This window comes from Melospiza melodia, chromosome 27 (assembly GCF_035770615.1).
Source record: "Melospiza melodia melodia isolate bMelMel2 chromosome 27, bMelMel2.pri, whole genome shotgun sequence".
Taxonomy (NCBI): domain Eukaryota; kingdom Metazoa; phylum Chordata; class Aves; order Passeriformes; family Passerellidae; genus Melospiza; species Melospiza melodia.
The window spans coordinates 9,483,258-9,510,329 of NC_086220.1; the positions used below are offsets into that span (position 1 = coordinate 9,483,258).

At 56.6% G+C, this 27,072-nt stretch overlaps 3 protein-coding genes across 4 annotated transcripts; all 3 read left to right on the forward strand.

Annotated features, from left to right (window-relative positions):
- The first annotated feature begins 1,165 nt into the window (after positions 1-1,165).
- ELOA (elongin A) lies at positions 1,166-15,583 on the forward strand. Its single transcript, XM_063177447.1, has 11 exons — positions 1,166-1,305; positions 6,245-6,301; positions 6,912-7,030; positions 7,821-9,015; positions 9,811-9,925; positions 10,270-10,425; positions 10,791-10,888; positions 11,533-11,713; positions 12,526-12,637; positions 12,875-13,026; positions 13,533-15,583. Exons 1-11 carry the CDS (start codon positions 1,234-1,236, stop codon positions 13,592-13,594), a joined length of 2,319 nt encoding a protein of 772 aa, XP_063033517.1. The 5' UTR covers positions 1,166-1,233; the 3' UTR covers positions 13,595-15,583.
- Positions 15,584-16,844: 1,261 nt separating this feature from the next.
- On the forward strand, positions 16,845-18,946 carry PITHD1 (PITH domain containing 1). The gene is made up of 6 exons (XM_063177451.1): positions 16,845-17,069; positions 17,738-17,781; positions 17,904-17,981; positions 18,102-18,206; positions 18,463-18,571; positions 18,761-18,946. Exons 1-6 carry the CDS (start codon positions 16,860-16,862, stop codon positions 18,860-18,862), a joined length of 648 nt encoding a protein of 215 aa, XP_063033521.1. The 5' UTR covers positions 16,845-16,859; the 3' UTR covers positions 18,863-18,946.
- Positions 18,947-19,238: 292 nt separating this feature from the next.
- On the forward strand, positions 19,239-27,027 carry LYPLA2 (lysophospholipase 2). 2 transcript variants are annotated; one of them, XM_063177450.1, is made up of 10 exons: positions 19,239-19,315; positions 21,619-21,722; positions 22,558-22,589; positions 23,191-23,256; positions 23,578-23,625; positions 23,790-23,860; positions 24,093-24,166; positions 24,271-24,372; positions 24,488-24,664; positions 25,136-27,027. In XM_063177450.1, the coding sequence occupies exons 2-10, from the start codon at positions 21,645-21,647 to the stop codon at positions 25,184-25,186; spliced, it is 699 nt and encodes a 232-aa protein (XP_063033520.1). In that variant the 5' UTR covers positions 19,239-19,315; positions 21,619-21,644; the 3' UTR covers positions 25,187-27,027. The 2 variants fall into 2 exon arrangements, with proteins under 2 accessions (XP_063033520.1, XP_063033519.1); XM_063177449.1 differs by lacking the exon at positions 19,239-19,315 and adding an exon at positions 19,520-19,681.
- Positions 27,028-27,072: the final 45 nt, after the last annotated feature.

Genomic DNA, 27,072 nt, shown 5'->3' on the forward strand with positions numbered 1-27,072 from the left:
TTTAGAAAGCAACAAAGGCTTTTTCCCCATTTTCCATTATTCAGCAGGTCCCAGCCCCACACAAGGTCTCTGCTGGTGCTGCCAGGTGTGTCCTGGCTCTCTGTGACTCACACACAGGCTGGGGCTGCTCTTACGTTGCTCTCAGACAGGTTTGTCCAGGGGGAAGCTCTGCCCAGTGCCAGCATTTGTAAGTTGAGGCACAGAGACCCTCAGCTTTCCTCGTACAACACCCTCCTCCCAGCCAGCTGAGTGCTCTTATCAATTCTACGCTTCCAGCAGCCTTTTGGGGCGCTCTGAGGTCTGCCCCCTTGCTGAATCCCAGGGGCATGGAAAGGGCTGGGCTTGGGTCCACACTGAGACCTGGAATGGGCTTGACTCAGATCCACACTGAGACCTGGAAATGGCTGGACTCAGGCCCAGGCTCAGCTGAGACAGCTGCCCACCATCCCAAAGAAAAGCAGCCATTGGGAGGCAACAGGAATAGGTGTGCAGTGACATTGTGTCAGGGAAAATATGTGTCCAGGTCTGGGCTCAAGTCAAGAAAGATAAGGAGCTGCGGGAACAAGGATGATGAAAGGACTGGAGCATCTCTCTGATGAACAGGCTATGGGAGCTGGGCCTGGTCAGGCTGGAGAAGGGAAGGCTGAGAGGGGACCCCATAAACCCACAAAATATCCCCAAGGGTGTCAGAGGGGACCCCATAAACCCATAAAATATCCCCAAGGGTGTCAGAGGACAGTACCAGGCTCTGTTCAGGGACAGGACGAGGAGCAAGGGCCACTAAATAACACACAACGAGTTCTGCCTCAACGTGAGGAAGAACTTTCCATGAGGGTGGCAGAGCCCTGGAACAGCCGCCCAGGGAGGGCTGGAGTCTCCCTCTGTGGGGACATCCCAAACCCACCTGGACATGTCCCTGTGCAGGGGTTGAGCCGGACGATCTCCAGAACCGCAGCTCCTCCGGGATTGTGGCAGCCCCTCCTGAGGGCAGGGCCGGCACAGCCGCGGGGCCGCGCTCCCCTCAGGGCGGCGCTGCCAGCACTCAAGATGGCGCCGCTGCCAGCCCCCAACATGGCGCCCGCCGCCCTCTGCCCTCACCCGCCATGGCCGAGGCCGCGCGGCGCCGCTTCCGCTTCCTGCCCATAGCCAAGATGGCGGTGGCGGCGGGGCAGCGCCGTGGGCCCGGCGGCCGCTGAAGCCGCTTCCGCCGCCGCCGGCTCTCCAGCAGTAAAAATGGCGGAGTCGGTGCTGGAAGTTGTGGGCCGGCTCCAGGCGCGGCTGGCGGGCAGCGCCGAGCCCAAGAAGGTGATGGGGGCTGCCTCGGCCCGCCGGGGTGCCGGCGGTGGGGACGGGGGTCGGGAGTGCGCGGTCGGGGCCTCCCTCCGCCGGGGCTTCCCCCGCGGGCAGCTCCGTGCCCGGCCGGGGCCGCGTTGCGTGGGCTGGGACGCGCGGGCTGCCCGGGGCTCGTCCCCGGCTCGCGGGCCCTGGGTGTCCCGTTGCGGCGGGCCGGTGTCGCCTGTGGGGTGTCCCCGTGGCAGTGGTGGGCGAGCGTCTCTTTTTAGGGTCCCCCCGAGACAGCCGTGGGGTGGTGGCAGGGGTCCCGTGGCAGATCCTCCCGCGACAGTGGCAGGCAGGGATCACTTTTGGGGTGTCCCGTGGCAGTGGCAGGCAGGGGTCCCTTTGGGGTCCCCCTTGGCTGGCTGGGGTCCGTTTTGGGGTCCTTTTGAGGTCTCCCTTGGCAATGACGAGCAGGGGCCCCTTTTAGGGTCTCCCTTTTGGGGTTGTCCCTTGGCAGTGACGAGCAAGGATCCCTTTTGGGGCGTCCCTTGGCAATTGCGGTCAGGGCTGCCTTTTGGGGTCTCCCCTGGCAGTGGCGGGTACGGGTCCGTTTCGGGGTGTCCCATAGCAGTGACTAGCACGGGTCCCTTTTGGGGTGCCCCTTTTAGGGTCTCCCTTGGCAGTGTCAGGCAGGGATCCCTTTTGGGGTGTCCCCTGGCAGTGGCAGGCTGGGGTCCCTTTTGGGGTCTTCCTTTAGGGGTGTCCCTTTTGGAGTGTCCCTTTTGGGGTCTCCCCTGGCAGTACCGGGCCGGGGTGCCTTTAGAGGTGCCCGGTGGCCGGGCCGGGCATTGGGGCAGCGGAGGGAGAGCTCTCCGGAAGAGCCGTGTCCCGGTGACGTGTTGGGTGGCGGAGCCGCGGCGCCCGTGAGCCCACGCAGGGAGGCCCCGCTGGGGGCCGGGGCTCCCCTCCTGTCCCCTCCTGTCCCCTCCTGTCCCCCCTGGCCTTGGGGGGACTCGCCTGGCTCCTCTCGCCCCTCTCCACCAGGGAATGTCCCCGCTGCCAAAATGTTCTGCTGCGGTGCTGCCCCGACCTGCCCCGGGCTCGCCGTGCTCGGTGACATTCTGGTGACAGCGGCTGTCCTGCACCAGAGCTGGTTCTTCTAGTGAGATTTGGAATTCCGGTGGAACTCGGGCGTGCTGTTACTCCGTTCTCCTGTTTGAAAGGGGGAGCATCTGCTGGGAGTATTCACACGTGCTGGGTTCGCGTTTTGTGTAATTCAGGTGAAGGAGGAGGCAGGCAGGGCCGTGCAGCTGCTCCGTGCTGGGCTGGCTCTGTTTCACCGAAACAAACACCTGCAGAACTCGCTGCCCGAGATCTCCCACCACCCAGGAGGAGGAGGAGAGGATGCTGGAGTGCTGACCCTTTGAAACGGGAGCCCCTGCAGGAGCTCCAGCCCGGCTGGGGGTGATGCAATGGGATCTGGTTACTCTCCTCGCCCTCTCAGAGCAGGGTTGAACTGGTGGAGCCCCAAATGGAGCCGAGGGACTGCCAAGGAGGCAGATCCAGGGGGTCTGAGCTTCCTGAGATCGTGGGCAAGACTTGTAATATTGTTTCAGCGCTCTGTGCACAGAATTAGCTCTGCTGTTCCCAGCCCCTTGTGTGAGCTCGGGCAAGAGTGTTTCTGGAGCGCTGCAAGCCCCGGGCAGTGTTTGCACAGCCCGGTTCTTTCTGCAGTGACCTCGTGGTGTGAAGTCGTTTCTTGCTCTGTTGATCCTGGGCGGTTTTGCAAGGGCAGGCAGAGGAGGTAAAGCAGGGTAATGACTTGAAAAGCTCTTTTCTTCCCCAGCAGAAAGGCCCTGTGACCTATATTCTTTACTTCTGATACTTTTCCAACCATATCCTCGGAAATGTTAGTGGTTTAAAGCCTGAATTTAGTTGCCATTGCATTGTCTTGATGGATCTTGTCAGGATTTTCCTTTGAAGAAATTTTACCCCATCAGCAGGACAAACCCACAGCATCCCTCGGTGCTGCCCACCCTTACACCATTTCCAGTCCTCACTCTTCTTGCCTGGTCCCTTAAAAATATTTTATCAGGAATGTGCAAGAATAATATTTGCCCAGTATGCCTTGCTGAAAGGTGTAAAGTGTTGTTATTCCTGGTTTGGGGTAAAAATTGGGCTGCTGGCACGGAACAGCGCGAGTGAAATCTTGGACAGTGCTGTCATTGTTTGGAAAATGTCCTTTTTTTCCAGCAGAGGAGGTACAAGTTCTGCTCCAGGGCTATGGGAAGAAACAGGAGAAGGAAAACATGAGCAAGAGCATCTTCATGGAGGCCAGGCTGTGCTGGAGCAATTTGATATTTGTGCGTGTTTGTAGTGTGGTAACGGTCTGGCTGCCTTCTTTCAGGGAAAGAAAACGATCCACCCATATTCAGCAGGACTTGATTGGAGCTGGAGCTCAGTTTTGTGGGTTGTGCCTTGATTGACTGAAGCCCTGCCCTGTTCTGGGGTGTTTTAGAAGAGTTTTGTCCTGTGTGTCTCACCAGACTCAAGCCTGGTGTTCTCTGTCTCCCACCTGGTCACCTTTTCCTCGCAGGATTTGTATGATCTTGGCTATTTCCAAGATGAGCTGCCAGATTTAGAATCCCAGGATTGTTACAGGTTGGAGAAGACCTCCAGGATCGAGTCCAACCTTTGATTCAGCCTTTCCATATCAACTGAGTTGCACATTGAGTTGTTTCTTGAACACCTCCAGGGATGAAGACTCCACCACCTCCCTCCAATGCCTGACCACCTTTCTGTGAAGAATTTCCTCCTGTTGCCCAAAATTCCTCCTGATGTCCCTGCAAGCCTCAGTGGGATGAACTCCATCAGCTTGTTTCCAAAGGAAATAAAGTTTAGTACGAGTTTTTAAGCCTGACTGCATCAAAGTTGTCTCACTTGGTGCATCTCATGCACAAGGACCATGGAGGAACTGACTGCAGTGGCTGTGGAATATCTCAGCTCCTGGTGAGATGTGTTCTGGATCAAGTGTGTGGCTCCCCTGGTCTCCAGCCACACTGAGAACAGCATTGCCATTGAGAGCAGCACTTCTCTTCCTGGAACTCAGCCCTGAAGGCAGCAAATAACTAAAGAGCAAACAGAACTGTGGGAGATGCTGCAGTGGGCTGTAGCTAGAAAATATTTAGGGACACCAGAACGAGCTCTCCTTTGGTTCTGACTCTCACAGTGGGTTTTGTAAGCTCTGAAGAAACCTTTCTATTAATTTAATTACTCACAGAGATGCTGTTGCTTTAATATTTTCCTGTAGTCTTTTTCTATCTAGTACAAAAATCCATCCTTCTTTCCCTTCCTGCCCCCTTTGTTCACACAAATCCAAACTCTTTATTACCAATCCCAGAAGGATTTTGGCCTTCCCAGAGGGATCCTGAGCCCTGAACTGTGAGGAGAGGCAGCAGAGTTGGGCTCTGTCTCTGCTGCCTTTGCTTTGGTGCCTTCAGTTGCCAGCAAACTTGTTGAGCAGCTGTGCTGGCAAGGCAACAGCAGCCACTCTTGGTATCAGTGTTTCACCCTTCTAAACCAAGAAAACCGAAACCTTGTGTCACAGTTATTAGGTCCTAAATAGAAAGGGGTGGTTTCTAGTGAGCAGAAGTTGTGGTTTTGCTCATGTCAGTGGAACCCTTCTCTGGGTGTCGAGGAGTGTTTCCTCTCTGAAAGCAGAACCCTCCTCAAACAGGTTCAGGGAACTCCTTTCCCTCCAGAGAGACCTGCAAACCTGCCTGGTCCTTGCAGGGTGGCTGTGGGGGTGCCTGGGTGTCAGCTCAGGCTGACTCTGCTGATCTGAGCACGAGCACCGTGCTTCAAAGAGAAGATCTTGTGGATCAGGGGCAGCCCTTTGTATGGCATATAGCATAGGAGTGCTGAGCACAGCCTGGGCTCTATAGGGGCTGCAATAATGGGAATGCTGATGAGGCTGGACTGTGGCTATAGCTGAGCTGTGGGAAATGATGTGAGGGGCAACAGTGCTGTCAGATGTGTTCTACCATGTACTGGAGCTCCAGAGCCAACAGCCATCGTGGGGAGGCCATGTCCCCAAGCACCTGGCTGGCAGAGGTACAGGAACATCCCCTGCACTCAGAATCCCACAATCATTGGGGTTGGATCCTCCAGGATCATTGGGTCCAACCTGTGGCTGATCCCCAGCCCAGAGCCCTGTCTGGTCAGTCCTTCAACACCTCCAGGCACGGTGACTCCACCACCTCCCTGGGCAGTCCATTCCATGCCTGGCCACCCTTTCCTGAAGAAATTTCTCTTGGTGTCCAACCTGAACCTCCCCTGGTTCAGCTTGAGGCTGTTTCTTCTTGCCAACCTCCTCCAGCTCGTCCTTGGAGAGGGCTCCTTGTCCCACCCTGTCCCGTGGAGCAGCTGAAGATGCTGGCAGAACCTTGCTTGGGGTGTGTGGAGGAAAAAACACTTCTCTGGTGTTTGGTGAAAAGAGTGGAGCAAGAGGGAGGGAATTTGCTGTTTTAGCACCTGATTGAAGAGAGCCTGTCTGCAGTGGAGACATAGGTTCCCCTCTTAGGTCTTTAAGAGCATCTAGAAATCTTCCTTCCTTTTTATTGCCAAGGGCTGTGATTCCACCACCACCTTCTGAGAGTCTTCCAAGTGCTTTCTTCCTCTTGCTGTGTGTTTGTGTTCCCAGTGCTTTAAACCAGACTGAAGCTGCAAACATTAATATTTGGGTGTTACGAGACTTTCTGGTGGGTTCCTGTGGGCAGAGATGAGATTTTTTTTGCAGTTGGCTCTCGTGTTCAGCTTCTCAGGAGCTTTTTGGAGCCAGACAGCAGCTGTCAGCCACTTGGATCTTCCTAACAAGCTCTCAGGCAGTGCAGCATTTTCTTCCTCCCCAGTCCCAGTCTGTGGTTCTGTGTGACAGCTCTGAACCCTTCTCCTCTTGTCTCCACAGCTGCTGAAGAGTCTGAAGAGGCTGTCAGAGTTACCCATCACAGTTGACATTCTCGTGGTAAGAGCTGTGAAATCTCTGGGTCTTTCCCTCGTGTCTGTGGAGCCAGGGAGGGCTGTTTTCCATGACATCTGCTTTCCCTGGAACAGGGTGTGATGTCTCACCACCTGCTCCAGCCCAGCGACACAGGAGTGATTGTGATAAGGTTCTGCAAGTGCCAGGCACGGGGAGGGAGCATGCCAGGGCAGGTGGGAAGCCATGCAGGACAGTTTGTCATGCTCAGTTCTCCCAAAAGATTAACACCTGGATGGGATAAGGGAGTTGGAGCAGATCCCAGCAATAACAAACCAGCAGGAAATGAGGAAGTGCTAATCCTTACAGGTTTTAATAGCTTCTGTCTTCAAACTTGCCAGCTCTCATGGTAAATACTGACTTGGGTTAATAATACAAATAATTAGTGTTTGTCTAAGGTAGAATTAACCTTTGATTTACAGTAGTGAGTGATATAAAGCAGTTGAAGACATAATAAAACGATATCTTTGCTGTTAGATCAAGGAACTTTCTCCCTTGCAGCAGTAGGGAGTGTGTTGGTTTCTCTGACTCTTCAGGGAGTTTAACAGGGGTGAGAATTCCTGTTTTGCTGAGATGGATTCCTGTCTCTCTCCTGAAGGAGACAGGAGTTGGGAAGACTGTGAACAGCCTGAGGAAACATGAGCTGGTGGGAGACTTTGCCAAGGACCTGGTGGCCAGGTGGAAGAAGCTGGTGCCGGTGGCGCAGGAGGCAGAGCGGTGAGTGAGCCCCACACATGAGCTTTGGGAGTGTTTTCTCAGTGGATACTTCAAACCTCTCTGGCCAAGGCTCTGGAAAAACTTGTAAAACCAATATGTGAACTCTGCCTGGGGGTTTTGCCTTGTTTTGGCAGAAACTTCCTGCCCTTGCTGGCTCTGGAGTGTTGGGATGATGACAGCTGCAGTTTCATGTGGAAGTTGGGGCCAACTTTCAGGAATTTGCAGTTTGATGAAGAGATTAGTAGGAGATGCCAAAAAAAAGTGCCCTTAATAAAGCAAAAGATGCAATTTGCTTGCTTCCCATTTTGTGATTCTGAAGGCAGGAAGTTCTAGGCCCAAGTAAATTGAAAGAATGCTTTCATGAGCCAGAATCCTATGGAAACTGGAAGTTACTGCTAGCAGGCATGTGGCAGTAACAAAGCTGTGTTGAACCCAGCAGAGATCAAACAGATTTGAGTGATAAAGGCCAGTTATTAATGGGAATTTAAAGGAGTGGTATTCCCACGTGTGGAACTGGGGGACATTTCCCACAGCATCACACAGCCAGGAGTGTGTAGGCACAGACAAGGTTCTGTCTCTAGTTCTAACAAAAATGCAATTCTTGCACTAGAAATGCAATTTTTAAATGCCTGATTGTTGCTGTTCCTGAGAGATTTAGTGGGATTTTTGCCACAAAGCTACCAAATACTACTTTGGTTTTCCATGAAGGGTGTTCCAGTCCAGGGAATGGATCTTTTCATTCATGTTGGGCAGTATTAATCTCACTCTTTCTGGTTCCTTCTCCTTTCAGAAATAACCTGGACTCTGAAGACCGTGACTACGAGAGGAGCAGCTCGAGCAAAAGGCATCAGGAATCCTCCCTCAGAGAGGATGAGGAGGCTGATCAGGAATACTCAGAACCCTTCCAGCCTTCTTGCAGCCAGTCCTATAGCCCAGATCATAGGGAAAAGAAGTCCAAAAGGCATCCTAGGCCTGAGAGAGCCTATGAGACTTACAGCTATAGCAGCCACCAGGGGAAGGGTTGGGGCAGATCCTCCCCGGTGCTCTCTTCAGACCAGGAGTACTCGGACTGTGGGCAAGCTGTGTCACCTGAGCCCAGTGAGAGCCCTCAGGATATGGACACAGACCCTTATGCCTCTGAGGAGCAGGAAGAACCAGCACTATTCCCTAGGAAAGCCAATAAAGGGCACAGCTTCCAGGAGAAGCTGGGGGCAGGCCGGGAGCGCGGCGACGTCTGCGACAAAGGGAACGCGAGTCGGAGCAAAGAGCACAAATCCTCGCACAAGAAACAGCGACTCGATGGCAGAGGGGATGACAGGAGCTCTGCCTTCAGCCCTGAGAGGTTGCACAAGGCTTCCTTCAAGGAGCAGCTCCGAGAATCCCCCGTGGCAGCAGGCAGCAAGGAGAAGCAGAGGACGTCAGAGGGCGGCAAAAAGGAGAAGAATCGGGAAAGCGGCGCCTCCAGGAAGGAGAAGCCGCACTCGGAGGAATCTTTGGAGAACCATGTCAAGAAGCAAAAGCATCGGGACTCTGAGAAGAGCAAATTGGAAAAGTCCAAGCAGAGCCTGGAGAGCTCTAACTCAGAGAAAAGGAAAGCTGAGAGTGACTCAGGCAATAGGATCAAGGAAAAGGGGGGTTCTGGGAGCTTAAAGTCTTCGGAGGGGAAGCGCAAAATCTCCGATGTGGACAAAAAATCAGTGGGGTTTTCCTCAAATTCTGGGGAGGGGGAAGCAGAGGATGAGTTTGAACAACCTACAATGTCCTTTGAGTCATATCTCAGCTATGACCAGCCCCAGAAAAAGAAAAAGAAAGTGGTGAAACCCTCGGCTGGGTCAGCTGGGGACAAAGACAGAGGGCACAGCAAACAGAACGGATCCAAAGCCACTACCAACAGCTCCAGCTCCAGTCAGAAAAGTCCCAGCCACAAGAGAACAAGTGAGAAAAAGGCAGAGAAGAAATCCCCTGAGCCTCCTAAACCAAAGAGGGTAAGGTTTGGTAAGAAAGCAGAGTATCTGTGGGTGTGAGCTTAGAATCCAGCCCAGTTTGCACTGCATGTCCTGCTAAAGAGGTTCCCATGTCTCCCCTCTCAAGTATTTATGCTTTTCTAAATTGGACCTTTTTTAGTGCCCAGAAATGGGAGAACTGGTGGTACAAGGCAGCTCATTCCAGAAGACAAACCTTCTTTTGTGAAAGCCTGGAAAATGAGCAATATTTCTGTGCAGATCCTTTGTCACATGGGTGCCAGGGTTTGGTGTATAAATAGGAACTAATATGTAAAATCTTTACTGTTTCATCTTTTTACTCAACTTTGAAACACTTGGCTCTTCACAAAGTGTTTATTATAAGGTTTAACTTACAAATCCTGCTTTGCCACTCATTCTAGTGAGTGCTTCATAAAACCCCATATCCAAGTTTTTAGTTTTCCTCAGTTTCTGAGATTCCCTTCTCCTCCAGCAGTGCAAAGTTTTTCTCAGAAAGAGGAGAAGAGGCAGAACTGGTAAATGAGTGTTTGAGATCAAGGAAGTGCTTTTGCTTGTCCTGAATATGTTAAAAACATTCATGGCTCTTTCTGGAAGGTGCTGAATGATTCAGATCCCAAATTTCAGTTTCTTCCTATTGGCAGCACCCCTGAGGTTGTTCCCTGGTACAAACTGAGCAGCATTGAATGGTTTACTTAAAATGTGCAAAAAACCCCACAGTTCAGTGCTGTTTGCACCCCGGTGGAATGTCACATTCTGCTGTATTCCTGTCTTTATTCCATGTCCATCCTCTCCTTCCAGATAATTTTAGATGTGGTCCCGACGTTACCAGACATCCCCCTGCCCCCCATCCAGGCCAATTATCGTCCTCTTCCCTCCATCGAGTCCATCACCTGCTCCCAGACAAAAAGGAAAGGTATGTTGGGCAGGAAAAGGGGTTTGGAATGAGCCAGACTGGGGGAGAGAGCAGGGGTGGGTTCAGGTCTTTTCTTTGGCGTCTGCCAAGGGCAGAGGTTTCAGATAAAAAAGCAGCTGCTTCCCATGTAATCCATCAGAAAATAGAAAAATCCTTCATTGACGCTTCTTTGGGGCTCAGGCTTTGGGTTTGCCCTTCCTCAACTTGCTCTGCAGCCTCTTGAAGAAGACTTTGCCCTTTAGGTCACTTCTGGGTGACTCCAATTTGTGGCTCCTGTTCCATTTATCAGGACAGGCTCTTCCTTTTCTCTGTCCCCTCCTCACTGCAGTGGTTTCCCTCCACAGCTGTGTCCTCGCCGGTGGAGGAGAGCGAAGCTGGTTTCACAGGCCGCCGGTTAAATTCCAAAATGCAGGTGTACTCTGGCTCCAAAACTGCCTACCTCCCAAAGATGATGTCCCTGTACCAGCAGTGTATCAGGGTCCTCAGCAACAACATCGACTGTGAGTACCTGTCCTTGTCTCTGAGTCACTGTGCACTGACATTTTGGCAACTTGGTACAGAACCCAGCAGTTCCCCCTGTTACAAATATGGGATAAATCCTACTGGAAGCCCAGGGGCTGCAGGGATCAGCACCTAGAATGCTTTCAAGCAGTGCTGAAGCACTGGAAATTATGGGAAATGGAGCTTGCACAAATATTTCTCAACTTGGAGATGTTAGTGCCTGAGGTTCCTTTCTCCTCCCCTCATCCTGAATGGTTTTGTGCAACATTGTAGTTTTTTTCACTGTGTTTCAAGGTGTCAAGCCCTTTCCTTGGCAAGGAAGGAGCAGGATAATTAATACCCTGTGCTTCTTGCTTCTCTCTAGCAATCTATGAAGTGGGTGGTGTCCCTTTCTCAGTGCTGGAGCCAGTGTTGGAGAGGTGCACCCCGGAGCAGCTGTATCGAATCGAGGAATGTAACCATGTGAGTGCCTTGGCTGGGACAAGGGATGTGGTGTGCAGGGCTGTCCTCACCTCTGAGGGCTTTTCATTGCTCTTTTCATTGCAAGAGGTGGCTTTTGCTAGCCCTGAGTTCCTGGCATTGCAGTGATATATGGGTTTCCTTCAGCTAGGTCTCATAAGCTCTCGGAGATTTATATCACACCCAAGATATCTCAGCTACCTTAGAAGGCATAAAATTAGTAGGACGGCTTCTGTTGGAAACGGAAGAGTTTAAATAAAAGGCAAAATAACAAAACTCTTTACAGAGAAAAACCGAGCCAGGTGCAAGAGGTTCTTGCTCCTGGTAAAACACCTCACATAAGCAATTAATTTCTTTGTTCTCTTCTTTTTCTAGTAAATGGCTTAGGCAGGACTTTTTGGTTCCTGTCCAATTGGCTATCCTTAAGTTTGAGGTGAAGTCCCCCAGGTCCTATGAGGTGTCTTTTTACCTAATCAAAGAGAGAAACTTCTGAGCTTTTTCCTTTTTAAGGAGACCAAAGATAGTTTTGTCAGAAAACACAATTCCTGCATTGCAGCACATGGCCCCTGCTGGAATTCCACCAGCACTGAGCTGGTGCTGAGGGAAAGGAGGAGTCAGGAGGGATCCCAGCTCTGTATTTGCTCCAGGTGCTGGTGGAGGACACAGATCAGCTGTGGCACAACCACTGCCTGCGAGACTTCAAGAACGAGAAGCCCGAGGAGTTCGAGTCGTGGCGGGAGATGTACCTGCGGCTGCACGACGCGCGCGAGCAGCGCCTGCTCATGCTGGCACGCAACATCGGCTCTGCCCACGCCAACAAGCCCAAAGGTGGGGCTGGGGGAGCCCAGCTGGGTTAAATCAGTCCAGTTCTCTCTGGAAGGTTCAGCCAGGCTTAGCTCTGTGTGCTCCCTTGCTTTGTGGTTTGGCAGTGTCTCGATATCATCCGTGATGGTGTTGATGCAGCTCAGTATTTTACAGGAATGATGAGCAGGCTCCTGTTCCATGTGGCTTCTCCATGCTGGCATGGAAGAGAGCTGGGGTGGGGAAACATTTCTGGTTTTTGGGTGAACACAATGATTTTTGGGTGAACATACCTGCGGCTGCACGACGCGCGCGAGCAGCGCCTGCTCATGCTGGCACGCAACATCCGCTCTGCCCACACCAACAACCCAAAGGTGGGGCTGGGGGAGCCCAGCTGGGTTAAATCAGTCCAGTTCTCTCTGGAAGGTTCAACCAGGCTTAGCTCTGTGTGTTCTCTCTGGAAGGTTTAGCCATGCTTAGCTCTGTGTGCTCCCTTGCTTCGTGGTTTAGCGGCGTCTTGATTTCATCCGTGATGGTGTTGATGCAGCTCAATATTTTACAGCAGTGATGAGCAGGCTCCTCTTCCATGTGGCTTCTCCATGCTGGCAGGGTGGGGGGAAACATTTCTGGGTTTTGGGTGAACATAATGAGAACTGCTGAGCTGATCAGTTTGATTTCTCACTCTGAGAGGTTCAGACTTTAGGAAGGAGATTGTCACTGTTTCTTTGGAATGGATTGACTGGGGAGAGGTGGGTGAAGTCTCAATAGTACGACAAGCAGTGAGGAGCCTCCTTTATAGCCAGCTGGATGTAAGAGATGTTTCCCTCTGACTCTTGCAGGGAGAGTGGCCAAGATGGCATTTGTGAACTCTGCAGCCAAGCCCCCTCGGGACGTTCGGAGGAGGCAGGAGAAGTTTGGAACTGGAGGCCCTCTCGTGCCAGAGAAGACCAAGTGAGTGTTTCTCTGTAGCACTCGCTGCTCAGGGCCCCCTGAAGCTCAGGAGAGGATACTGTGTGTCTGGGAGCTCCCTTTGCAGGGAAACTTGTAACTGTAATTGCTTGGGAAGTGCCGAGATCCTGCTGGTTCCACCTTGTATCAGCCCTGCTGCTGTTACAAACCTGCCCTGTATCTGTAGAATCAACTCAAAGTGAATCCTTTACGGCAATGCCTGTGCTGTGTCTGTTGCAGAATAAAACCAGTCCTGTACCCACCCAGCAAAAGCCACGCTCGGGCCAGTGACGAGCAGTCCTACGATGGGCCCAGCACCAGCAGCGCCCACTCGGCCCCGTCTTCAGGTAGCACCTTCTCCTCCTACGACCCCAGGAAACCCCCTGTGAAGAGTAAGTACGGCCTGCAGCACAGCCCTGTGGCCTCTCAGAGCTTAGAAACAGCTGCTTCTGCTGGGGGAGGGTTCCTGCTGTGCAGGAGGGTTGGTGTTGGTGTCTCTTATCTCTTTTTCTCTGTTCAAACTTGTTGCATGAACAACAGCAAAGGGAAATATTTGATTCGCCCACTCAGAGCTGACTGGATCAGCCTGTCCTGATGGTACCAGTGAGGCAGAACCTCTGTCTGTCCTCCTGCTGCCCTGTGTCTGTCCAGCTGTCTGCAATTGGAGTCCAGCTCTGTCTGGAAGGTTTAACCAGGGATCAGTGTTGGTGCAGTGCAGAAAGCAGCAGCTTCTCCTCAGTCTGTGACCTAAAAACTCTGATGGGCCCCGCTCAAACCCTCCTGTCTGCCAGGGCTGCAGCTTCCAACTGCTCTCAGCTCTTCTTCCATCACTTTTCCTTTCATGTGGGGGCTTTTTCGCTTGATTCAGTGGCGGTGTGTTTTTCTTTCTCTTTTGCAGAAATTGCACCAATGATGGCAAAGACTATCAAAGCTTTCAAGAACAGGTTCTCTCGGAGATAAGTTTGCAGTGCTGAGCTGGGCCTTTCTCTCTTGGGGAGGAGTGGCACTGGAGGGGGAGAAGGCACCCAAACAGCCCTTCCTTATCTTTGAACTCTTTGGAGGCTGCAGCTGCTGGGAGAAGCTTTGATCTGCACAAGATGACGGCACAGTATTTTATCTTTTATTCTGGTCCCTTTCTCAGTGTCAAGCCCCCCCTCTTTTACCCCCCTGTCCCCAACATTCTGTTTCTGGCTTTGTCATCCCTCGAAAGAAGGGTGTACAGAATCTCCTGACACAGGAAAATGTGAAATCTTGGCACCTGCTGAGAATGGAAGATCCAGAGACTTATTTACAATTATTTAACCTCTTAATAAATTATAAAATGGTTTTAATTAATATTTTGCCCCTCTACCCTGTTGCATTATTTATGTTGCTCCCAGTAGTCCCTCCCCTCCCAACCCAGTCCCAGGGTGTGACTCGAGCTGGAATCCATCTGAGGGGACACTGGGTGTCACAGGAGCCTTTCCTGTCACCTGCTGGGCCCAAAGTCTCACCTGGAGACTCTGGGACAGGCAGGACCAGTGGCCCAGCCACTTGCCAGGCCTTTGGCTTTGCTCCCTGCTCGTGTGTGTCAATAAAATCTGAGCTCCTGACCCTCTCTGTGCTGTTGCTGTAGATCCTGTCCAGGTGCTTTTGTGGTCCTGCAGGGATGCCAAGAGCCTTTGGGGATGTTTCCTCTGCTGCTGTTGTCTTCTGCTGGCTGCTGGGAATGAAACTGCCAGGGATTTGGGAGAACTTTTACTGTGCATCAAGTCAGATTTTAACTTTTTATCTTGAGAGAGATAGGGGACTTTGCAATGGAAACCAGGTTTTAAATAGCAGTGAAGGCATCGTTTGCCTCTTTTAGTGGGAAGCAGGAAGGAATTCTTCTGTCTTGTTTTCTGTGTGGAATTGCAAAGGATTTATTTCCAGTTTGGAAGATCCTAAAGTCTTTTCCCCGTATGTTTTGCTCTGTCCCTTCTTTGGAAAAATCCAAGGATTTTGGTCATTGAACCTGAAACCACTTGAATGAGGCTGGAGGGAAGTGAGCAAGGGAATGTGGCTGTTGTGACACGTGTGTGTCCTTCAGAGCAGGAGCTCCAGAGGCTCCCTTGTGCCTGCTGTGTGAGGAGCTGCAGCTCAGGAGGGAGAAGGGGCTGGATGGGGGTGCCAGGGGGTGCCCTGGAGCTCCTGGAGAGGTCAGAGCCCTGCTGGGGCTGTGGGGATGGCAGCTGGGCTCACAGGGCTGGGCACAGTTTGTGCTGCTGGGAAGGCTTCTGCTTGTGGGCTGTGCCTGGGGAAGGTTTCTGCTTGTGGGCTGTGCCTGGGGAAGGTTTCTCCTCGTGTTTTGTTGCCCCAAAGGGAAACCCAGGGGTGCTGCAAGCACAGGATGGGGCTGGGGAGACCTCAGGCCTCTCTGGGAGGGCTCTGGGTCGGGGAGGGGAGGGATTCTCCTGTTCCAAGCCATATTTGCTGCCCTAGGACTTTGCTGTCTGGGTGGAAGAGATGCTGGTGGTGGATGCTGTTGTTGTTGGCAGCTCCTGAGAAGCTCAGCTGGCTTTCCATGGCTGCCAAATCCCAATGTCTGTGTGCACTGACCGGGGGAAACCTTGCTGTGAAGGGTCCTCCCTGGAGGGCTCGAGAAAAATCCCTGTTTTGCTTCTGGTTTCTGTTGGGTTGTTTGTTTCTTTCCTTTTTATTTTTTTCCACCTGCTTTAGAAGACATGTCTTTCTTTAAAAGCATTCTGAACACCTGTCTCCTGTTTATTTGGTCTGTTCTTTGTTTAGTTTGGAATTCTTGGAAAAAAATGTTCTCAGACTCTCATGTGCTGTAAGTTTGTTACAGTCCCAGATGCTTTAATGTCCCCGTGCAGCATTTCAGTGTGTGTTGTGCTGTAAGATAATGGCTCCTTACTCTCCCGTGGTTTTGCTGTATTTTTAATTAGATAACAATATATTCTCTTCTGCTGACCCTTGTGCTACTGTTCATTTCTCCTCTGTGCTGGGCTGGGGGCAGAGGGGAGGGAAGCAGAGCCTGGTGTTGTTCAGTGGAGCTTTGAGCAGAGCATCTGGGCGATGCCCAAGAGCGATTTGGGCACTGCTAAACTGCCAATTCATTGGTCTCACACTCAGCTGTGGGTATGGCCCAAGCACTGCTGTTCTGTCCCTCTCAGAGCTCCCCCTTTGCTCCAGGCTTTGCCAGCTGTGTCTGTGTTCTGTTTGTGGCACTGCAGGGAGGTGACGCTGGTGTCACTCTGCTCTCACAGGGCCGATGCCAACCCCTCACCCTTCCCTTGGTTCGGGCACTAAATCCAGCCTGGGGAGGGGCTGGCACCGGCCCTCAGCTGGGAGCAGAGCAGGGATATTTCCCTGGGGACACTCGAGGCAAAGTCTGGGATCCAAGTGCTCGGGCTGTGACACTGTGCGCTTGTTGTGTGCTCCTCCACACGCTGCAGGTGGAGCAGAGCTGCCTCTTCCTCCCACCCATCCCTGCAGGAGGAGGAGGAGGAGGAGGGGGAGTGACTCGAACTCGTATTTGTATTTTGGTCCCAAACTGTGTATATATATATACAATTTTCTATGTTCCTTTTTTTGTGGTAACTAAGATGAATATTTTAATTAGATAAGTTATATGAAAAAAAAGAGGAGAATCATGTCTCAATAAAAGCCCAACACTGGACTGTGCCTGTTTGTTCTTTCCTGACACTGACAATGAATATTAAATACACCATGGGGAAACTCCGTGGCTGCTTGGAGGGTGATGCTCCGGTATCCCACTCTGGTATCCCACTCCCGGTATCCCGCTCTGGTATCCCACTCCCGGGATCCCACTCCGGTATTCCGCTCCGGTATCCCGGCGGGGTGCTGCTCCCGTTCCTGCGCTGTTTGGAACGATCCCCACGGGTAATACCCCCGGAGCCTTTCTGGGAAAGCAGCTTCGCCATTCCCCGGGCGGGGCGGGGCCACCGGGACCCCTCCCCGGGACCACCGGGACCCCTCCCCGGTATCAGTGGGCGGATCACGGGCTGAGCACGTGCAGAGCCAGACCACGCCCCCTATGGGCGTGACCACAACACAACGGACCAATCACCGGCCTGCATGGGCGTGGCTATGCACACGACGGCGTATCTAATTAACATATGCGGTGACGTCAGGGAGATGGGCGCGGCCTACGAGCAATATGGGCGTGGTTTATGTGACAGAGGGGCGTGTCCTGAGTCGCTGTGGGCGTGTCTGGGCGCCGCGCATGCGCGCTGGCGGTGGCGGCGCGGCCATGGCGCACGGGCACGGGCCCGGCCGGTGCCGCTGCTGCGGGGAGGAGGCGGCGGAGCGCGGCGCGGCCTGGGGGCTCTACCTGCGCATCGACCGGCAGCGCCTGCAGTGCCTCAACGAGCGCCGCGAGGGCTCCGGAGCCACCGTGTTCCGGCCCTGGGAGGAGCGCGGGGACCGCTCGCAGGTGGGACGGGGAGCGGGGCGGACACCGGGGCACCGAGGAGATCCTGCCCTCGGCTCGGCCCCAGGGAGCCCCAGCTGAGCGCGGTGTACGGGCCTGGGCCGCTCAGGGCGGGAGGAGCTGCCGGAGGGGTCACAAAGATGGTTTGGGGTCTGGAGCGTCTCTGTGATGAGGGGAGGCTGCGGGAGCGGGGCCTGGTCAGGCTGGAGGGAAGCTGAGAGGGGACCCCATAAACCCATAAAATATCCCCAAGGGTGTCAGAGGGGACCCCATAAACCCATAAAATATCCCCAAGGGTGTCAGAGGGGACCCCATAAACCCGTAAAATATCCCCAAGGGTGTCAGAGGACAGTGCCGAACTCCGTTCAGGGACAGGACGAGGAGCAATGGCCATAAAATAAAACACAACGAGTTCCACCTCGACGTGAGGAAGAACTTCTTGCCAAGAGGGTGGCAGAGCCCTGGAACAGCTGCCCAGGGAGGGCTGGAGTCTCCCTCTGTGGGGACATCCCAAACCCACCTGGTGACATCTCCAGAGTCCCTTCCAATCCTAAACATTCTGGGATTCTCTGAGCAAGAGAATCAGGGCCCCCTAAACCCCTCTGGGGTGATCCCTCCAGCTGTCCCCAGCACCCCCTGCACACCCCTGACCTGCTCTTCTCTGTCCCCAGTTTGTGGAAAGCGATGATGACGAGGAGCTGCTCTTCAACATCCCGTGAGTTCCATCTCCTGGCACTGCCCTGGCTGCTGCCAGGGCTCCTTCCTTCCCTGGGGCTGCCTGGAGGGCACAGGGGTGAGCTCTGTGTGTCTGAGCAGCCTGGCCGTGTGTCTGGGCAGGTTCACGGGCAGTGTGAAGTTGAAAGGAGTCATTGTGATGGGCGAGGACGACGGGACACACCCGGCTGAGATGAGGCTGTGAGTAAAACCAGCTCCCCTCCTCACAGGGGACACCAAATAAATCCATTTCTCTTAATGGATGGAATCCAATTAGCTGGCCTGCTGTTAATTACTCCCTGCGCGTCCCTGTCCTGCCAGGTTCAGGAACATTCCTCACATGTCCTTTGATGACACAGCCAAGGAGCCAGAGCAGACCTTCAGCCTGAGCCGGGATCCCCTGGGAGAGCTGGAATATCCCACCAAGTACGAGCCATTCCCTGGCTCCTGGGGCTGCTCCTGCCTGCCACGGGAGCCCTGCCCACACCTGGGGCAGGGGCAGCACGGGGCAGGGGCTCCCAGCTGCCCTCAGGGGGATTTATCCCCCAGCTTTGTCCTGCCCAGAGCCTGGGGCAGGAATTCCTGGGGTGCAGGATCACCCTGGTGTGAGGGAACCCCCCTTGCTGGGCTCAGGGGAGGTGCAGCAGCAGCAGCTCTGGTCTCAGGGTGTGTTTTCCTGCAGAATCGCCCGTTTCTCCAACGTTTACCACCTCTCCATGCACTTCCCAAAGAACTTCGGAGCTGAGACAACCAAGATTTTTTACATCGGCCTGAAGGGGGAGTGGACGGAGGTGAGTGAGAGCAGAAAGAGCCCAGAGTGTGGGAGGGGCTGGAATTCTGCCGTTCCCCCATGGAATTCTGCTTTTCCCCCATGGAATTCTGCTTTTCCCCTCTGGAATTCTGCTTTTCCCCTCTGGAATTCTGCTTTTCCCTCTGGAATTCTGCTTTTCCCGGATTTTAAGCGTCCCGTCTCCGCCCAGGCTCATCGCCACGAAGTCACCATCTGCAACTACGAAGCCTCGGCGAACCCGGCCGACCACAAGCTGGAACAGATCACCCCCCAGACTCACTTCATCTCCTAACGGGGCACGACCGGAGCACCGGGGCTGTGGGACGGACACGGCGCGGTCGCTGCGAGGCATCCCGGGGGCGGCGGGGCCGCTCTGGAGGCTGCACCGAGCCGTGTGCGGGGCCGGTACCGGCTGTGACTGACAATAAACACGCTGCGGTGCAGAGCTGTGCGCTGTCCGTCCCGTGTGCGCGGGTGGCACCGGCGGGGAGAGCGGCGGGGGCCTCCCGTCCCCGTGACCGATCATCCGCGGGGTGCAGGGCGCTGCGGGCAGGGCGGGACCGGGCCGTGTCACCGATAATCCCCGAGGGCCCGGCCGCGGTTCCGAGCGCGCCCCGGTGCCCGTTTCCATCATGGCCGCCCGGTCGCTCCCGGTGCGTGTGCGTCACTTCCGCCGCGCAGCCGGAAGTTCCTGTGGGAGCGCGTCGGGGAGCCGCGAGGAGCGCGCGCGCCGGGCCCGGGAGAGGTGCGGGGAGTGGGGGGGGGGCGGCACGTACCACCGGGCACTGCGGGGGGGGCTGGGGGTGCGCAACCGGGCGGCGGCGCGGCGGGGGGGCCGTACCACTGCTGTGGGACGAGGGGGGGACATTCCGTGAGGGCCGCGGGGATGGGGGGGGGCGGCGGGGCCTTTAACGGGGATTAACGGCGGTGCACGGACGCGGTTCTGGCTCGGTGGGCCTCGGTGAGATAATGGGGCTGCGACTTTCCGCCCCCGGGGCCTCGCAGCCTGCAGGGAGCTCCGGTTCTGGCGGAACACCGGGGATCCCGCCTCCATCGCTGCAGCCCCCGCTGGATTCCGCTCCCCGCGGGCCCGGGGAGAGGCTGAGGCACGGTAATTAACGCTGATTAACATCCGGTGGCACCGGTGGGTGCGACACGGCGGGATCGGACCCAGATTCACCTCCTGGCTCTGTGTTTGTGCCATTACACCCGCACGGGCACGGCTGAGGGGATTCATCCCCATTGTGCTCCCTCCAGGAGCGGGGCAGGAGCATCCCCGGCAGGGATTGCCTGCAGGAATTTTGGGATTCCCAGGAGGAATTTTTTGGGATTCCCAGGAGGAATGTTTGGGGATCCCAGTAGGAAGTTTTTGGGGTTCCCAAGAGGAATGCTTGGGGTTCCCAGCAGGAATGTTTGGGCATTCTCATGAGGAATGTGTGGCGATTCCCAGCAGGAATTTTTTGGGGTTCCCAGCAGGAATGTTTGGGGGTCCCAGTAGGAATTTTTTGGGGTTCCCAAGAGGAATGTTTGAGGTTCCCAGCAGGAATGTTTGGGGATTCTCATGAGGAATGTGTGGTGATCCCCAGTAGGAATTTTTTGGGGTTCCCAGCAGGAATTTCAGGGTTTCCAGCAGTAATTCCAGCAGGAATGTCTGGGGCATCTCTCAGCATCCCGTGTTTCCCAGCAAGCAGCGTGTCCCATCCCTGCCAGGGGACAGTGCTGTTATTCCTGGCTGTCCCTCGTCTCCCTGGCAGGTTTTTGGCAGCTGTGGTTTCTCTCCTGGCCGGGTTTTTGGCAGCTGTGGTTTCTCTCCTTTTGTTGTTTTGCCCCTGGAGTGCCCGTGGGCCGTGGGGCTGTGTCAGATCCGGGGAGCTGCTCTGTCCCCGGTGGTTTTGTTTTTATTTGAGTGGGGAAGCCGCTGACGAGCAGTGGGTGGAACGAGTCGGGCAGGTCCTGGCCGGGCTGGCAGACACAGCAGGCTGTTTCTCCTGGGTAAGGCTGGCTGCTGGCACTTTGGGGGAGCTTTGGGGTGATCTGGGATGGTGGGGCAGAGTGTGATGAGGAAAGGATGGGGACAGGACCTCGGGAGAGGCTGGAGCTGTGCCAGGGCAGGTTTAGGTTGGATTTCAGGGAAAGGTTTTCCCTCAGAGGGTGCCAGAGCTCCAGGAGTGTTTGGGCACCAGCCCAGGGATGCTCAGGGTGGGTTGTTGGGGGGTTTGTGCAGGGTTTGGGGATGGATGGATGATCCTTGATCCCTTCCAGCTCGGGATGTTCTGTGATGGTGCTCTGGAGGCTGATCCTGTTCCTGGGGGATAAAGGCCGTGCCCTAAACAAGCTCTGATCTAATTAGTGCTGGTGGCCAGTGGGGTCAGGGCACTGTGGGAGCTGTGATTTGTGATGTGTTGGAGCAAACACCCTGGGCTGTTGTGGCTGAGGGCTGGGTGCTCTGTGGGATCCGGCAGTGACAGGACAGCAGTGCTGACCCTGCCTGCTGCCCTGGGCAGCCACCAGGCTGTCTCCCATCACTGGGGGGGCTCAGAGCAGCTCCCAGTGCTCTGGTTCATCCTGAGCAGCCCCATAAAGCAGGGCTGGACCTCTGTGGGTGCAGCAGAGCCTGTTCTGTGTGCCGAGGGTTTCCTGCTTCCCGCTGGGAGCAGATGTGGGTCAGGCTCCTGCCCAGCTCAGGGGAGGATGCAGGGATGCTGAGGCTGGGCTGCCTGACCTGCAGAGATGAGGGAAGGGTGCAGGGATGCTGAGGCTGGGCTGTTTTGACCACCCTCTGCCCACACTGGTGCAGCCACAGGAACAACTTTGGCTCTGAGCTGTAATTTCCATTTCCAGGCTAATTTTAACACTTCCAGCACCCCACGCGCGGAGCCTTGGCTGCTCCTGCCCCTCCAGCACTGCCAGGCCACACCGTGGGGTGTCCCACCAGCAAACTGCTCTTTATTTTCTTCCAAACAGCTGCTCCTGTGGGTGCAGCAGCTGCCAAGGGGGGTGGGAGGCTTGTTGTTTGTTTTCCTGCCTGACCCCAGGCTGTGCCCGCAGGTGCCAGTGCTCACCCCTCTCGGTGTATGTGTGGTAACAACATGTCTGTCCCCCTCCTCGCCGACGCTGTCACCGTGTCAGGGGCAGAGCGGGAGACTGCCGCGGTAAGGGCTGCCCTTCCCTTCCCTTCCCTTCCCTTCCCTTCCCTTCCCTTCCCTTCCCTTCCCTTCCCTTCCCTTCCCTTCCCTTCCCTTCCCTTCCCTTCCCTTCCCTTCCCTTCCCTTCCCTTCCCTTCCCTTCCCTTCCCTTCCCTTCCCTTCCCTTCCCTTCCCTTCCCTCTGTGCTGTCTGCTCCAGGCTGGGAGCTCAGCTTGTCAAGGCACCGGGGTTTCAGCTTTTAAAAGCAAATCTCCCAAAGGAACCCCCCCACTCTGTCCTTCCCTGGGGTTGCAGGCTGCCTCCCTCTGCTCCCCGAGGTTATGGGGTTGCTGGAGCCTGAGATGAAAAGCATGGGGAGGTGGATTTGTGAGGCCTTGGCGATACAGGGGAGGAATTGCTCCCTGGGAGGGTGGGCAGGCCCTGGCACAGGTGCCCAGAGCAGCTGGGGCTGCCCCTGGCAGTGCCCAGGCCAGGTTGGATGGGGCTGGGAGTACCCTGGGACAGTGGAGGTGTCCCTGCCATGGCAGGGGTGGCACTGGAGGGGCTTTCAGATCCCTTCCAGCCCATTCTGGGGTTCAGGCTGGGTCTGTGCCCTGGTGCCATCCTGGTGGGATGGTGTGTCACTCCCTGTCCCTGTGCTGTGCGGAGGAGTTGGGAGCTGCCCGTGGCAGCTCTGTGGCAGAGGATGACAGCACATCCCTGACCCACCCATCCACTGCTCCACGCTCATTCCAGCCTCTTCCAGTGGGTGACTAAGTGTCCATTTGCCACCTCCCTGCAGCCCAGCCCAGCCCTCTGTGACTCTCACACCAGCTAATTCCCTTCCTTCTGTGTTTAACAGGTCATTTTCCTCCATGGCCTTGGAGACACGGGGTGAGTGTCCCTGAGCTGGCTCTGCCTGGGACGTGTGGATGCCAGATGCAGATCCTGCCCTTTTGCTGCTGCTGTTTTCCCTCAGGGCACCTCCAGGATCTGTGTGGGGCTTTGGGCTGGGGTCTGCAGCCCCTCCTGCACCACCAGCCTGGCAGGGAATGGCAGGGAATTGCTGCTGCCAGAGCTGGCTGCTCTTAAATATTCATGATCCCGGCAGCCTGGCAGCCCCCCACCCCCCCGCGGGTGGAATTCGTGTTCGCGCTGCCTTGGGGATTGCTGATAAGCACTGCTGATAAGCACTGCAGCTCTTCCAGGGCTGGCAGCTGGGCTGGGCCTGCACCAGGGCATCTCTGCTCTGCAAGGCCACCTCGGGGTCCCATGGTGGTGACAAAGGGCTCTCCCTTGTCCAGGGGATTCCCTCCTCCCTGTCCTCCCTGCCTGCAGCTTTGGGGCTTTGTGGTCTCCCCCCGGATGGGATCAGTTCTGGGAGGGTTTCAGGGGGGGTTCGTGCTGATGGAAGCTCAGGGGAGGGTTTGGGGGGCAGCAGGGTTTGGGAAAATGGCTCAGACAAGCCTCAGATTAATCTCCTGTCCCTCCCCAGGCACAGCTGGGCCGATGCTCTGTCCTCCATCCGCCTCCCCTACGTGAAGTACATCTGCCCTCACGCGTGAGTGCTGCCCTGGGGGGTTCTCGGGGGGCTTCTTGGGGGTCCCTGAGGCTGCCAGGGCTGCTGGGGAAGGCCTGAGGCCAGCAGGGCTGCCCAGCTCTGCTGCCATGGTCAGCTCCTGCTCCGTGTTCCCACACAGTGAGCAGCACCAGGGGCTCTTTTCTTTGCTGTCTTGTTTATCCCTGGTGGCTGCAGGGAGAGCTCTGGAGCTCCCAGTGCATCCCTGCTCAGGCAGGAGGGGGCTCAGCAGGGAGGGGAGGGGTCTCAGCCCTCCTGCTCCCCTCAGACTTGAGCTCAACCACCCCAAATGTTCCTCCACAGGCCCCGGATCCCGGTGACCCTCAACATGAAGATGGTGATGCCCTCCTGGTCAGTGCTGTGGGGGACAGGCCTGGGTGGGACCCTTTTGGGGAGCGAGAGGGATGGGGGACAAAATCCACTGCCCCGTGGGGAAGGGCAGAGCCCCCCAGCTCCTGCCTCCCCACACTCGGGGTGCTGGGAGAGGCTTTGGCTGACCCTGCTGCTTCCCCCAGGTTTGACCTGATGGGACTGACTCCAGATGCGCCTGAGGATGAGGCTGGGATCAAGAAAGCTGCAGAAAACAGTAAGGAGCTCTGTGAGGGGAGGTGCTGAGCTGCCGCGTGCCTCTCCCTCGCTGTGGCTGCAGCAGGAGCCTTCCTTCCACCTCTCCTTTGTTTCTGCTGCCCTGTGACCCCAGCAAACTTTCCCCTGGCACTTCCCCCTGGCATCTCTGGCACCTCCCTGTCCCTGAAGTTTGGGGTGATGCTTTCCAGCCCTTTCCCCTTCCACTCACCCATTTCTCCATCTCCTTGCAGTTAAAGCAATCATCGAGCACGAGATGAAGAACGGGATCCCCCCCAACCGCATCATCCTGGGGGGCTTCTCACAGGTGAGGGTGCCCAGTTCCTGCTCCACTGTCACAGGGTGTGAGCTGGCCCTGGGGGCGTCCCTGCACCCCCGTGGCTCCCCAGTGAGTGCCCGTTCCCCCTGCAGGGCGGTGCCTTGTCGCTGTACACGGCTCTGACGTGCCAGCACCAGCTGGCCGGCATCGTGGCGCTCAGCTGCTGGCTCCCGCTGCACAAGGCCTTCCCTCAGGTACCCCTGCCCTGGGCACGCCCTCCCTCACCAGGAGGGTCTGCTGGCTCGTGCTGGGGACACGGAGCACGGTTGGTGCCCCCTCACCCGAGCGTCCCCTCCCTCCTTTTGGCAGGCGGCGAACAACGGCGTGAACAAGGACATTGCCATCCTGCAGTGCCACGGGGAGCTGGACCCCATGATCCCCGTGCGCTTCGGGGCCCTCACGGCCGAGAAGCTCAAGTCTGTGGTCACCCCCACCAAGGTGCAGTTCAAAACCTTCCCTGGAGTGATGCACAGTTCCTGTCCTCAGGTCAGTGCTGGCAGTGCTGGGGGTGGTGATCAGTGACGGGCCCCTGGGAATGGCCTGGAGCTGTGCCAGGGGAGGGCTGGAGTGCATTTCAGGGAAAAGTTCTTCCCCCAGAGGGTGCTGGCACTGCCCAGGCTCCCCAGGGAATGGGAGTGTTTGGATAGCACTGCCAGGGATGCCCAGGGTGGGATTGTTGGGGGGTCTGGGCAGGGCTGGGCTCTGAATCCTTGTGGGTCCCTTTCCTTTGGGATCTTTGGGACCAACCCCAGCGCTGCAGGTCAGGCAGGGTTGGGAACACATGAGATATACTTGCTCTGGGGGGGTACAGAGCCCTATCCTGGCCTCGGGGAGATGCAGAGCCCTGAGCCCCGTTCCCTGGGCACATGCCAGCCTTTGGGGAGCCCCGTTCCCCGTTCCCGGGGCCCAGCCCGCCCTTGGGGCAGCCCCGGTGTGACGGCCGTGCCCCGCCCGCAGGAGATGATGGCGGTGAAGGAGTTCATCGAGAAGCTGCTGCCCCGGATCTGAGCCGAGCCCCTCGGGACTGTCGCGGGGGAGGGTGCCGAGGTGTCCCCGTGCCCCGCCCGCTGCCAACGGAAGCCATGGCCCCCCAGCGCACCTCCCGCACCCCCCGTGCCCGCCCCTGCACCGCGTCCCCGGCCGGGGCTGTCCCGCTGCTCCCGGAGCCCACACCGGAGCTGCCTGAGGCGGGCCTGGCAGCGGCCCGTTCGCTCCTGCTCTGGCTCCGGGCGCTTCCCGGGGGAAGGTCACCGTCGGCCCGGCGCCCCGCGGGGCTGGCACGGCGCGGGTGAGGTTTTGGGTTTGGGGTTTTTGTACCAGTATTACCCGGCTGCGGCGGGAGGAGCGGGGCGGGCTGGGCACCCCCGAGGCTCGGAGCTCTGCCCTGGCCTCCCTCAGGCGACTCGCGGGTTTTCAGCGAGGGCTCAGGAACCCGGGACTCCCCTGCGGGCGCCTGCAGGCCCCGGGGCGGGCTCTGCCCTGGGCTGGCACCGCCAAAGGCTGCCCGGGGCCGCGGGCAGGGCCAGCACGGCCCCGCCTGTCACACACGCACACTCCCCTCAGCCATCGGGGCGGCTCTGCCCTCCTGGGATAATCACCTCCTTCCTCCTGCTCCTCCTCCTCTTGTTGCTTTTACAATCTCCATCCCAGGCGTCTCCCCCCCCCTCCCAGCCCAGCTCTGCACCCTGGCAGCCCCAAAGCTTCGTTTACACTCACGGAGCCACCGGCCCCGTTTCAACGTCTTCTCTTGCTGCTACTCGTCCTTCCCTTTGGACTGGGGCTGCCTCGGGGAGGGGGCGTCCCCGCACCCCGGCTTTGGCTCCTGGTGCAGCTGGAAGGAGCAGCTTTGCTCCCAGCCATCATCTGAGCCTGGCTGCTGCTGTGCCCCTCCCTGTGTGCCCCCGGGGCTCACCCTGCCACCCCATGTACAATCACCTGTGGCTTGTCCCCTCTGAGTGCTGGCATCGTGCTGGGGCCCCGAATGTCTCCGCTGGGGGGGCTCCTGGCTGACCCTCCCCTCCCACAGGGCCCAGGGCAGCGGCTCTGGAGCAGCTCTGCCCTCACCCCCTTTCCCTGGGCTGAGCCCCCTCTCGGGGCTGATCACGGCTTTTAGGGCACCCCCAGATTCCCCAGGCTGGCCCTGCTGCCCCTGCCCTGCCCCAGAGAGGTGAGGGCTGCCCTGGGGGGCTCAGCCCCAGCAGTTCTGCCCCAGCCCTGCCCCTCCTGCCCGGGCTGTGCAAAGCAATAACTGCCCTCTGGAGAGTGCAGCGTGGGGCCCGCCCTGCCTGGGCCCTGGGCTTGGCCTTTCCATTTTTGCTCCTTTTAGGAAGTGTGAAAGCAGCAGAGCTGCTGCTGGCACCAGGGGCAGCCCAGCTCTGCCCTGCCCTGGGCTCTTTCATGCTGTGTTTGAATGCTGCTGTGCCCCTGCCCCCCAGGCCTGGCTGGGGGGCACGAGAGGGTGGCAGGGGTGGGATGGCAGTGCCCTGGGGCACCAGGGGCTGGCAGGGGTGGGATGGCAGCTCCCTGGGGCACCAGGGGCTGCAGATGGACAGACTGACCTGTGTGACTGTGAACTGGAACCGTGTGTGACGGGGCCCGGGCCCAGCCCTGTGCAGAGCATTCCTGCTCACTCCCTGGAACCCGGGAGGGAGAACGGCTTCTCTCCATTCCTCAATACAGCTTTGGGGTTTTTCTTCTGTTTTTCTCTTTTTTCCTTTTGGGTTTGGTTTTTCTTTTGGTTATTTTTCTTCTCTCTCTTGTCTTCCTTGTACATGTTTGGGGGTTTTTTTGTGTGTGTGTGTGTGTTCCACAGAGAACCAAGGTGAAATAAATCCTCAACTTAGCCCAGAGCTGAGCTGGCGTCATCCCTGGCCAGGCAGGATGGGAGATTTGGG